This window comes from Cervus elaphus, chromosome 26 (assembly GCF_910594005.1).
Source record: "Cervus elaphus chromosome 26, mCerEla1.1, whole genome shotgun sequence".
Classification (NCBI taxonomy): Eukaryota; Metazoa; Chordata; class Mammalia; order Artiodactyla; family Cervidae; genus Cervus; species Cervus elaphus.
The window spans coordinates 35,466,741-35,479,484 of NC_057840.1; the positions used below are offsets into that span (position 1 = coordinate 35,466,741).

The following is a 12,744-nucleotide window of genomic DNA, read 5'->3' on the forward strand; positions in this document are numbered from 1 at the left end:
GAATATTACATTTCAGTTGGAAACACATCCCTAGAATGCCAAAACATTTATTCCAAAGTCTGGTTTCCTGGTGCAACGGGAGGCACGGCAACAGTGTGTCTGTTCAGAGACAGGGGGATGGTGGGGGGGGGGGGGCGGGGGGGGCTGGGCCCAGCAAGGCATCTGATCCAAGTGGATCCCAGAAGGCTTTTATTGTTAAATTATATTCTTCAGGAAAAACCACCCGTGTCACATTTTGTAAACTTGATATCCACGCACTTTTGACTGGCATTCTATTTTAGCCATAAGCCTATGATTTTACAGCAAGCCTGCTTTCCCTCTTGCCTCGAATGGCAGCAGAAAACACAGCACACTTTCTAGGCTCCAAGTAGAAGGAGCAGAAAGGCTTGGGAGTGTCGGTTCCATCCAGTAAAGCTGACTTGAGTATGCCACCCCGCTCCCTGTGAGCAGACAGCAAGCCTCTCCTCACTCTCCAATGCCATTCATCCAGCTGCTCTGCCTGCCGGGAGGGGCTGCCAAATGCCCTGCCTACTGGCTGCTTCCCGATTCCCTGCCATCCCACATGCAAACACATCCCCACACGCTCTGCCTTGCTCACACACGGAGCCACAGGCGCATGGGAGCACATTCTTCCCTTCCTTCTCACTGTCTCAGCCCTTGACTTCTACAAGCCCATGGAACATTTCTGGAAAGACGCTCTTGATCCAGCAGGGTAGGACTGTTTTGATTTCTCTTTGCAGCTTTAGCATTTTGAGAGAGCAACTCACCTTTCTGACCAGTGTCTGTATCCAAGCAGGGAGATAAGGCTTTGCTGTTTTCCCTGGGTTTGTGTGTGCACCTCCTTCTGCTTTCAGGACCCGTAGGGTTCTTTGTGTAATTTAAATAGAATTCGGCAGGTTCAGATTTTTCAGAGTCCTCTGAAGTGCTTGTGCATGGTTTTGTTTTTTTTTTTTCTCTTAAGATGTTTGAAAATTGAAAGTGTGATTTACAGAAACGAAGTCATCTGTAAAAAGATTGCTTTGGAAAGTAATGGTTGCTGGCCATAAAGAGAAATATCTGTGATTCACCTAATGTGTTTTTAACCCTTTTTTTGCTTATAATTCTTGTTATACTTATGGATGCCGAACTCAGTTTTGGCTTCATAGTAAATCAGCTATATTTGCATATTATCCCCAAATACTCTGTCTGTTCTTATAAGAATTAGGTAACCATGTATTTATTAGTATAAAGATATCCCCAGATATTACTATCAGTAATAGCATCTTTGGCATTTATATATGACCCGGAAATTTTGTAAGGTATTCTGTCAGGTGTTTGGGATAGCAATTAAAGCCAAGTATCAGTTGTACCAGAGTTCATTAGACTGGGGACAAGGAAGTTTATTAAAAAGTATAAACTCTCCATGATTACAGGTGCACAATGTATTTACCATAGCTTTTTAATATATATTTATACATACACATTATATATATATACACATATACACATTATATATAATAATATATTCTAATATATTATATATACATATATGTATATATATATATAATGTACTTGAGCAGGTTTAACTTTTAATTCAGTACCAAACTTTTTCCTGTTTTTCAATCTGGATATTTGAATCTGCATATCCTAGTCCAAGTGAACCAAGAAGGTCCAATCGGAGGATAAAGGAACAGAAAGGCATCACTGACTTTCAAAATTTGTTGCTGATTTAAAATTTGTTGCTGAGACCATCAGTACAACATAATTGCTAAAGATGTGGTTAATGACCTGAGGTTCTGGTTTGTTGTTTTTTTTTTAATGGAAGGGTCACATTTCATATTCAGTTTTCTGAAGTTTTGGTTGCATAGTCTGTGGAAAGCATGAAGACCCATGTCCTCCTAACGGAAAGGTTTTGGTAAATCGTCATTCACATTAGAATTCCTAATGGAAGCAAGTACAGCACTGTGGTCTAACACAGACAAGGTGGGCTGGGAGACTCTCGGAAGATCGCGGCTGGAGGCGACCACCTCGGGAGAATTTTTTAGACGAGGGAAACTGAGGTCAGGTAGCACTCTCCTGAAGGCAAAACTCGGCTCTTCCTATACGTACACCTTGAATCTCCGCCCCCTTTCCCCGGATGCCTGCGATCAGTCTCTGCAGCTGCTAAATATAGCTGTCTGCACCGGCAACCGCACACCCTACTCCATCTCCCGTATCTCGGTTACAGACTGGTCCTCCCCAGGGTCATTCTATGTACACACTACGTTATTTCCAGCCAACGAGGAGCGTGAATCAAACAGCACGGGAGACAAACAGAGATAGATTGGAGCCTGGCACGGGGCACATAAGGTAGCACGTTAGAGAAAGCTGGCCCCGGGATGAGCCTTCCGAGTTGGTTTGAAACCCCGTCTTCTCCGGGCCACCTTTAGGAGATCCCTCGGCGCCCCCGCCCTCCTGCCGTGAAATCCAGCCTCTATCCAGCAGCGGCAAGTAAAGTAAAGTTCAGGGAAGCTGCTCTTTGGGATCGCTCCAAAACGAGTTGCGCGCCTGGAGTGATGTTGAAGGCAACGTCAGGGCCGCAGCAGCCCCTGGCCGGGGGCCAGCACCTTTGTCATGCCTATGAGCTCGGGAGAGCGGTACTTAAAGTTGGAGACCCGAGCCCGCGAGTTGGCAGAGCGCGTTCGCGCCGGGCTGCACTTGCTCGCGTCCGGCGGCCGCCGCGCTCCTCGGGACGGGGCCGGCTCCCCGGGGCCCGGCAGGCGCTCGCGTCGCGGCGGGACATGCGCTGCGCCGCCTCTAACCGCGGGCTGTGCTCTTCTTCCAGGTGGCCGGCCGGCTGCTGAGCCCTCTGCCGCGGGGGGAGACGGTCTGCGCCCGGCCCGCGGCCGCTCACCATGACCATGACCCTGCACACCAAAGCGTCCGGCATGGCCCTGCTGCACCAGATCCAAGCCAACGAGCTGGAGCCCCTGAACCGCCCGCAGCTCAAGATCCCCCTGGAGCGGCCCCTGGGCGAGGTGTACGTGGACAGCAGCAAGCCCGCCGTGTACAACTACCCCGAGGGTGCCGCGTACGACTTCAACGCCGCGGCCGCCGCCTCCGCGCCCGTCTACGGCCAGTCGGGCCTCCCCTACGGCCCCGGGTCCGAGGCGGCGGCGTTCGGCGCCAACGGCCTGGGGGCCTTCCCACCGCTCAACAGCGTGTCTCCGAGCCCGCTGGTGCTGCTGCACCCGCCGCCGCAGCCCCTCTCGCCCTTTCTGCACCCGCACGGCCAACAGGTGCCCTATTACCTGGAGAACGAGCCGAGCGGCTATGCGGTGCGCGAAGCCGGCCCTCCCGCCTACTACAGGTAACCCGCGCCGCCCGCCGCGCCCCGTCGGGGTGGCCGCCGCGCGCCCGGCGGCGGGAGGGAGCGGGGGGCGAGGGACCGCGCGGCGCGGATGGAGCGGGGCGCGCAGGCCGCAGCCCGAGACTCGAGGGCTAGCGTGACGCGGGGCCAGGGGTCACGGGTGCATCTCGTGTTCGGAGAGTCAAGTTCTCTGGCCCAGCAGCTTAAAAAAAAAAAAAAAAATTTTTTTTAAATTTTTTATTTTTTTTCTTCTCCACTCCCCCCCCCCTCCCGCCCCCGCAATGTCTGCTTGAGACGCAGATCCGAAACCCCGTGTGCTTCCTAACTAAACAAATATTGGAAAACCGTGCAAAGCAGAGGTTTTTTAGTTGGGGAGGGGGGCACCCCAGAGCCAATACACATAAAGTGCTTTGAGTCCCTAGAAAAGGTCCCCCTTTGGTACTTAAGGCAGGAGGTGTTTGGGACTCGCTGAACTCAGTTATTTATTTATATTAGTAGTAGTATTTAACAATTTTGTTTTACTGTGAGTGCCAAAGTTCCCCGCTGCTCGACTTTCGGGTTGGAAATATGCACGCTCTGATAATGGTGAGGATGGTGGTGGCAAAGGTGATTTCCTCGGGGAGCGATTCCTGGCACGTCTCCACCTAGGAGGGCTGCGGGGGTGAAAAGCGCCCCTCAGAAGACCCTGGAGTTGGATGGGTCTTAAGGAGTTTTCTGATTTCTGAGTTACCCGGGCTGAGTCCGTGTCAGAGCCCAGAGCTGGCAGAAGACTTCTGACATCCCGAGATTTAATAGTGTCCTCTGAGTTTGAAACATGCCACATCGAAGCGCGAGTGTGTTGAAATACTTTGCTGCCAGCTAAGTTTCATTTCTGGCCTACGGGGCGCAGAATGCCCCCGGGAGTGCTGTGCCCGAGTTCAGCCCGGTTCTGTGATTTTCCTTCAGGGGAAGAAGCAGATGGTAGTTCGGGGCGCACAGGGACACTTTAGTGACTTAGAGGCAAATGTTTTGTGTCTTCGTTTTTTTTTTTGTTTTTCCTTTTTCGTAGAGATGACACTTTCCTTCTCCCTTCTTGCTCTCATGTTCCCTTTGACAGTTTCTCCCTTCTCTTTTGGTGGACTCCGAAAGGGCTTAGGCAGGTGGTCCTGGGAAATACCAGTGCTCTAGGTGCTGCTAGACAGGGATGCCCTGGAGTGGGTTGAGAGACCCCAGGGCACCCACGTGGGTGGGCGCGGAGTTAGGCACTGCCTGACTCTACACCGGTGTCTGGACCTGCCTGTCATTCTTAACCCAGACCCTTCTGTATTGCAAGCAGGGATGATTTTCCATTCAGCGTTCTATTTCCAGAGATATTTATAGCAGAAGCAGGAGGAGGAAGGTGCCAGGTGGCCCCAGAGAATTTGAAGGGGGGATCATGGGCTATCTGAGCACACCCTACATCCTTTAGCCCCTCAAAAGGCTTTAGAACACCCCACAGCCAGGCAGGTCCAGTCTGAGTTATTCCTTAGAAGACTCACTAGGATGAACAAAACTTTTACAAGTTGGCATCTGTCAAATTCATTTAACTTGTTTTAATTCAGGGTTAAAATGGAAAATGGAAAAGAATTTATTCTGCCTGCTTTTTTTTTTTTAAGTTTTAGAACAAAATCGAATGATTAAATCTGATTCACACCTTTTAAACTCCTTGATGTGAAGGAAGGCATTGGTATGATGTGAGTTCCATAACCTCGGGGTAGACTCCAGAAACTATTTTCTTTTCCATTTAATTTTCAGTTCTTTTATTGCAAATTAATGCCACTGAATTTCAATGGGCACTAATGAGACTGCTTCTCAGTGGATTATTTACTGCCTTGCCAGTAATTACAAAGTGAGTATGGTCAAATGAAGAGGGGATTACATTTTATTCAAAATTGTTCATCATCCCAGTGGCAAATAATATCCCTATAATAAGCCCCATCTTAAACTTTTTGCATTAGATAATATTCTGGTACTTTTAAAAAAAGAAAAAGGGAACTTTCAAAAATAATAAAGGTAAAAAACTCACTATGTATGGGATTCTGGATGGAAATTCATTCTTAGCATAATTTTTTCCTTTGGCGTTTGTTTTCCGTAACATCCTTTTTTTGATGTTTGAATTTTGCCTTTTATTACCCAGGGAAGAAAAGAAGACACTATGAAATAGAATTATTTCAATAGACAAACGTTACTTAATATTTTCCCCCCTCTCAATTTTACTGTTTGAATGACTGGGTAAAAAGAAAAGAGCTGATTAGATTCTTTTAGAAACTCTTAGTTTTCTTCAGTAGTTATCAAAAGTTTTGGGGCCAAAAGCAAGTGTTTTTAGATGGCTTTTCATGATCCAGAGACTCATGAAATTAGTGAGTCTAGAACATTTTTTTTAAAGGAATAAAATATTAAAAAAAATAGAAAATACTCAAGTGGGTAATATCTAATAAGAGCAGATTTTGTTTCCTGACAATTTATTTTAATTATCCATGCTTATGTGTGCTGGCTGTGATTAAAATGTATGTCTTACTCTGGTTTGAGGTAAAGAAGTTTGAAAGCTACTGACCTAAAATGTTATGGTCAGTAGAAAACAAAAAGTTCAGGTAAGTGGCTGGTTCTTTTAGAGACACAAACCAAAATACAGTTTTGATTGTTTTTATTTTATTTTTTGCTTACAAATTAGCTGGTGACTTTAGGTCAGTTAGGTTGCCCTTTATTACATAACTTTATTCTTAACTTTTCCATTTGTAAAATGCTATTCTGTGGATTGTCCAGCTAAATGTCCCGCTGGGATGTTCAAAGAATTTATGTGGCGTTCACATCATTTATCATTAAGATGCTACGGGCGGTTTCTTCTGTTGGCCGTAATATGCAGCCATATCTACGTATAAAGAAATGTAACAGATAAGACTGCCCTGGGCATATAGTAATGGGAGACAGATGGTTATACATCCCAACAAATTGTTATTGAAAGGGAATAAATTTGTAAGTAGGCAAGCTGTGACCTGCAAAGTATGTCTTAGCTAAAATTTCATGATGAAGGCAAGTGGGAGTTACCTTATCCTGGGTTCCTTAGCATGTTTAAACATCTTAGAAAGTTTGAATAAAACTGAAGATGAAAATTAATTATGCCCACTATGTTTTAAAAATTCAAATGAGGTGTATAATACTCCATGCTGGTTTCAGTTTTATCACTCAGTATCCTTAAAGGTGAAATATTGCCCTCTTTTCCAAAAAATTGACCAATATCCAAACTTTTACATCAAAGCCGAAGTCCTAGAAATTTGTCTTCTGGCTGTATGCATATTTTTAGTGTCTAGTTTGTGCATCAGTGAACATTTAAACTATTTTTCAACTTTAAGCAAGGCTCACTTCTAGAGAGAGGTTTGAATGGTTGTTTCAAGTTTTCAGTAGCTCTTTCTTTGTAGTTAGGTGATATCTTAGCACCCTTTTTTCCTGGTTTTACTTTTTTTCAGTTATTTAAATTGTTGCTGTGTACCTGATTGTGTGGGTCTAAGAATAGTTTAAGGAGCCACATATTGCTTCAAGAATGAATGTATTTTGGATTGAAACAGGATCACATCTTCAAATCCCATTTCATTTTCACCTACTCTATGTGGCTTGTACATGTTTGGTAGAAAGCCCCTGAAAGATAATTGTCACTTATTCTAGTCGTCTTTCTCACACTCAGCTAATTTGGATCTCTGAATTGCTTTTGTGAATATATTTAAGATGTAACATTCATAGCTTAAGAAAATTCAGGTTCAGCATTTTGGTTTCTTATTAATTTTAAGGATATGAAAGACGGGGGTAAGAAACTGACCATGGCAAGAACCATAGATACAGGAAAAACTATAAAAGATATCAAACTTTTCAATAAGGCTAAGATACTAGTACTTTTGTCAAGTGAGCTAGTATTTGTAAAAGCAATGCATAAGCTATACAAGTGATTTTATTCACATGTTAATATTTGTTCTGGTGCTTTTATAAGCTAAAAAATACTGTAGGGAAGAACTGACTTAAATGGTCAGGAGTTTCACTACAAATATAGATTGATGAGAATATAAACTCATTTTCTGTGGAAGCTAAATTTAAATAAAATATTACCATCTGCAATGTTTGTTTGCAGTCTGGGTTTTCATAAAGAACATTTATCTTATACATACATTTAAAAAAAAATCAAAACCCTGATTATGTGAAAATATTTTTATATAAGGAAGTATATGGTTTATATTTTTTCTAAAATGTGTACTCAGCCCAAAAATAATAAATCTAAATCCTTCCAGTGACTTCAGTATTATTTTTAATGTAACTTTAGAAGGACCCAGTAGAGAAGGCAGCAGGCTAAGTATATTCCTTTCTTCTCTAGATTACACTGAATGGATAAAAGCAAATTACTCATTTTGTTTAATTCCAAGTCCCAGTTTGCTTATCGAAGAAAGGAAAACAGAGTGCCATAACTGTTTAGAACCAAAATTCATACTCCAAATAAAGTACTATGTAAGTCCCCAGAATTCAGCCACTTGAACACAAACCAGCCAAAGTGAAAGTGTAAAGAATTTTATGGAAAGGAGGCAGTCCACCAAAATCATCGAGTAGTTTTATTTTATATTTTAAACTCTACCGATGAGTTAACCCGTAAAGTCCTTTTTAAGACGTGTGTCTAAACTTTCCATACTCTATCTCTAAAACATTCTCACAGCGTCGTCTGAAATCCGAGGACTGAACTGGGCTGGAGGTGACTGCAAACACCTCTATGGTATTCTTGATCTCATGAGAGAAGAAACCACGGATGCCAAGTTCTCATCTTCGAGAATATTAGTAGGAATTTTGAGGGGGGGAGTGTTTTACATAAATCAACAACAGTTTTAAGTATGTGTATATGTTTAGACTCTGTTAAAAATACAAAGGCTAGAAAGGCAACTATTTTGGTCCCAATTGACAAAATTTTACCTATTTTAACACAGTGATAATTTAATCAGAAAGACTAGGACTGACTCCACAGGCATCAAGAATGATTGCGTGAAAGGAGAGTTATTTAGTAAGGTGTAGTAGCTAAGAGCAATGGCTCTGGACTCAAACTGCTAGGCACCCAGTCCCACCTCGACAGTGGGCCACCTGTGAGAGCTCAACCAAATTGCCCAGTCCTCAGTTTCTCCCTTTTTAAAAGAAACGAGACAATCATATTCTCTTCATTTAGGATGATTGTAAAGCTTAAACAAAATACTGCAGACTTTAAAAAAAAAATAGTGCCTAATCCATTGTAAACTCTCAGTGACTTAGATCTCATTGCTAGAAGAAAATTATTTCACAACTCTGTAGTCAGTCATTATTTTGCACCTGAGTTAGTGAGGAAGACTAAGGATTTAATCAAAATCAGTGTTTAATATTACGCAAAATAAATCTTATACAAACTGTAGTTTGATCGTTTCAATTTGCTGAGCTTCTGAGATTCTTAAATAGTGATACGGTGGTGTGACGGTGGAAACCACGATGATGCTGGTATTGGCAGGGGAACAAGGGGATGGTAATGGTGATGGTGGTGGGTTAGCAGCAGTGAGGTGCTGATGTCAATTTGGGTAGGCAGTATTTCTGAATGTCTATTATGTAGCCTGGAGATATCTATCCAGACAGAAATCAAACATTTTAAATGTAATTTGCTTATTTCCGTGGCAATATAATTTAGATACATAGTCAAAATTTTCCATAATAATACTGTCAATGACATGGATATCCTAAATCTGTTAAGTGCCTCTCATTGCCATACAGAAATTCAAAAAGAACAATCCAAACAAGCCTGGATTGCTTTCTTTCTTTGTTTCTCTCCTGAACCTTTTAGGGGAACGTGGTGCATCCTTAGTTTGTTCCCATAACATCTTCATCCAATGTGTCATCTTTCAGGAGGTAGTAGGCAACTCCGTCTTGTCATTTTTTGCTTTCTGAAACTCTGGTGGTTTAGGCTTGAGAAAATTAGAGTAGTTCAATGAAAGTTAATTAAGAAATTTTCAGGACTAGACATTTCCCAGTGAGCCCTCAAAAAATTCAGATGGGGGTCCTTCTTTTTGAGGGTCCCCCCAAAGTTGTCACCTCCAAGAGGAGCCAGAGACCCCTGAGAGTTTCATGTTCAGAGTTGCAACTTCAGCTTGGCAGCTACAGAGCTGCCTGGCCCAGAGGCTCCCTCTCTGTAGTTGAGGTTCTGTCTAGATTGCACCCCTCACCCTCACTCCCCCTGCCCCCAACAGAGGTGGGTGCAGGGATGCAACAGTTGTCTTGTGTGTGCCTGTGAGCACTACTTCCTGGGCAGTTTTCTTGGCAAATCAATTCACGACTCACTTCTCTCACATAAAGACTTGGAGTTTCTTTTAAGACCCTGAAAGTAAAAGATAATTCTCTTTTGATTCCCTGCAACCAAATAATGTTAGAAATAGTCATTTGTGCATTGGCATCCTTTCTCTTTCCTCCACCGATCTTTGTTTTAATAGTCCCTTCTCCTATTTTGTTTCTTTGCTCTATTTTCTAACGTTCTTCTCTTTAAACTCTTCTTGGCTTCTTTTCTGCTATCCAGCTTTCTTTCTTTCTTTTCTGTTTTAGTCACTCCATCTGTGTAGTCCCAGATTTTTCCTTCCATCTCTTCTGGTTTATTTCTTTATTGACCTGTGTCATCTGTTATTTTAATAAAATTTGGAACAGGGCTCAGCAGAGTTCCTCCCTAGCCTAGGAAGGCCAGTGGTGTAAGAATATGCCTTCATAACCCAGTCATGACATTAAAAGTGGCATTAGCGACAGTAAAAGTTTCAAGAACGATTTTTTTTCTTGTCTCTAAGGAGAGATGCTTAACAAAAATTCAGGACAAAAATTTCACTTAGTGGAATTGCTCCGGCAGCTTATTCATTCATTCATTTATTCATTTGGCTAACTACACACTTGTTCCAAAGTGTGTAAGTTCACCAGGGGCATAGGGGAAATAAAACGTGTGTTTATATTCCTAGCAGTTCACACATCAGTGTTAACACAGAGCAGCCAGGAGCCTTACTGCATGGATGGCTGCAATCCCAGGGCCAAAGTCTTCTGCATGTGGATTTGACAAGGAGGTGACAGAAAGTGCAGTTTTGGCTATTGTCTTCTGGTGGTCTACATTTCAGAAGCCTGTATCTAAATGAATTTACACTACCCATATAAAGCCGACTATAATTTCCCACTTTGTCAACAAAAACACTTTTTTTTTTAACAGTCATAGATCCATCCATGATTCATTTTACTTAACGTTTTTTTAAGTGTTAGTTTTTTTTTTTTTTTTTGCGTAACTTTCACTGTACAACATTGTCAGAAATGTACTTGATTTTAAAGACTGTTTTGGTTGTTTGAGTTGCCGAGTCGTTCTTTGCGACCCCATAGACTTTTAGCTGTCAGGCTTCTCTGTCCATGGGATTTCCTAGGCAAGAATACTGGAGTGGGTTGCCATTTCCTTCTCCAAGGGATCTTTCTGACCCAGGAATTGAACCTACGTCTTTTACACCTTACGCATTGCAGGTGGGTTCTTTACCCACTGACCGCCTGGGAAGCTGCTAGTTTGACTTCTTTTTCTTTTTTTTTGAAGACCTTCTGTTTCTGCTGGACTATTTCAGGCACTTCAGGGAGAGAAGTGCATTCTAATTTGAATGCAAGATTCAATTTAGTTATAATGAGAAGGTATTTTCTTCAGTTATCTGACAAAACCTGAGAGGTCTCCAGAAGCTTCTTGGATTTCTAATGGGAGGAATCCCTGAGCTCTGGTCTGAACAGAAAGCCGATCTTATTCATCACAGTATTTCTCTGAGCTCTTAGCATAGTGGGCAGGAAGTGCCAGTTACTCTGGCCTCTTGCAGGGAGAAAGGCCGGTCAGGAAGAGATCTTTAGATGGGATTGGAAGAATGTGAGGAGTTTGAGAATCCCCTTTCCTCCACCGGGCATTTCAAGTTCATTGATTCCCCTTATTCACGGACCACACATTGACAAATTCACCTGCTCGCTGGCACTTTTTGTCACCTTCCAATCAGTCAGTACTCGTGGCACTTTCTCGGTCATTCACAGCAGCGCGGGCCGTGCACAAAGCAGCGAAAAATTTGAGTCATCCGACACGCGCGTTCCCAGCTAAGGTCAAACCAGGCGAGCTCTGCCTGCTTCTTGCAGATCTCAGACTGTAAACAAGTGTCCTGGTGGAGGTCTAATTGCTGCCACTTTGTGTGTGTGTGTGTGTGTGTGTGTGTGTGTGCATTTTTGTGCTTTTTATTTAGTGATTTTGCTGTTTAGAAAGCCTGGTGCTGAGGTGCCGTCTAGTGTTCCTAAGTGCAAGAAGGCTATGACGTGCCTTATGGAGAAAGTACAGGTTAGATCAGCTGCGCTCAGCATGGGTTATAGTGCTGTTGGCCATGATTTTATTGTCGACAAACCAGCGATGTATATTAAATAAGATGTCTTTAAACAGAAACACACATGCACGCGTGCACATGCACGCGTGCACACGCACACACACACACACACACAGAGACCAAGCAAGCCTGTATATTGTTTGGTTGATGAAAATGTTACAACTAGAGTCTCTCAAGAACCTAACCCTCTATTTCCCCTAGGAGTGATGATTCAGTATCCACTAATTCAGTGATTGTGGTGACTTGATAGAATGTAACTGCAAGTACTGAAATAAGATTGTATAGAATAGAGTGATGAAGGGTTTGGGATGCAAGCAGCTTGTTTCTTGATTCCTGTCTCATTGTAATCTCTGACTCCATGTGCCTGAGTTTACTTATCTGTAAAATGCCAATCAAAATAGGCCCTATATCTTTTGGTAGTTGGGAGGATTAAACGAGTTCAGAGATGTCAAGGGCATACAACATGCCCAGCACATAGCCAGCCACAATTTTTTATTCCTTCTTTGATGGAGAATTGACCGCTCTACACAGAAGAAGGTGACTAGGAGAGCTCTTTAAGAGTCTGGAGTGTTTGTAACTTCCCTGTGTGTGTTTGTTTTGCCTTCAAGGGGCCAGCTTTAACACCCTGTTGCGATATGAAGTTAAACTTTTCCAACCTAAAGGAAACAGGAAGCTAGTGTTTTTCGAAATGCTTAGTATATGCCAGCTACTGTGCGAGCAAAGGGAAATAAAGCGGCTGTAGTAAACCCCAAATAAATTTTTAAAAAAGTAAATCAGATAAAAAAAAGAGCGAAAGACATAAAATACTCTGGACTGAAGCAATTCCAGAGAGGGAAGTAGTTGAAACTGAGGTAAACAGTCTATGGAAAAGCTATGATGTATAGGGTAAGGAGGGGATTTCTCTGTGATCTGGAAAGAAGGACACAGAGAGGAAAAGAGGGATGGAAGCCAGAATGTACAGAGCATCTAGAAAAGTTGATTTTCAACCTGGCTGCACATTTG

General features: G+C 42.9%; 1 protein-coding gene across 3 annotated transcripts in view; it reads left to right on the plus strand.

Annotated features, from left to right (window-relative positions):
• Positions 1-556: 556 nt before the first annotated feature.
• Positions 557-12,744, plus strand: part of ESR1 (estrogen receptor 1) — a 272,512-nt gene continuing 260,324 nt past the window's right edge. For 2 of the 3 annotated variants that reach the window (XM_043888321.1, XM_043888323.1), the window contains exons 1-2: positions 557-712; positions 2,804-3,328. In XM_043888321.1, the coding sequence (XP_043744256.1) occupies positions 2,874-3,328 (455 nt within the window). In that variant the 5' untranslated portion in view covers positions 557-712; positions 2,804-2,873. Of the gene's footprint in view, positions 713-1,645; positions 2,329-2,803; positions 3,329-12,744 lie in introns of those variants that run through there. The other variant, XM_043888322.1, reaches the window with a different exon arrangement.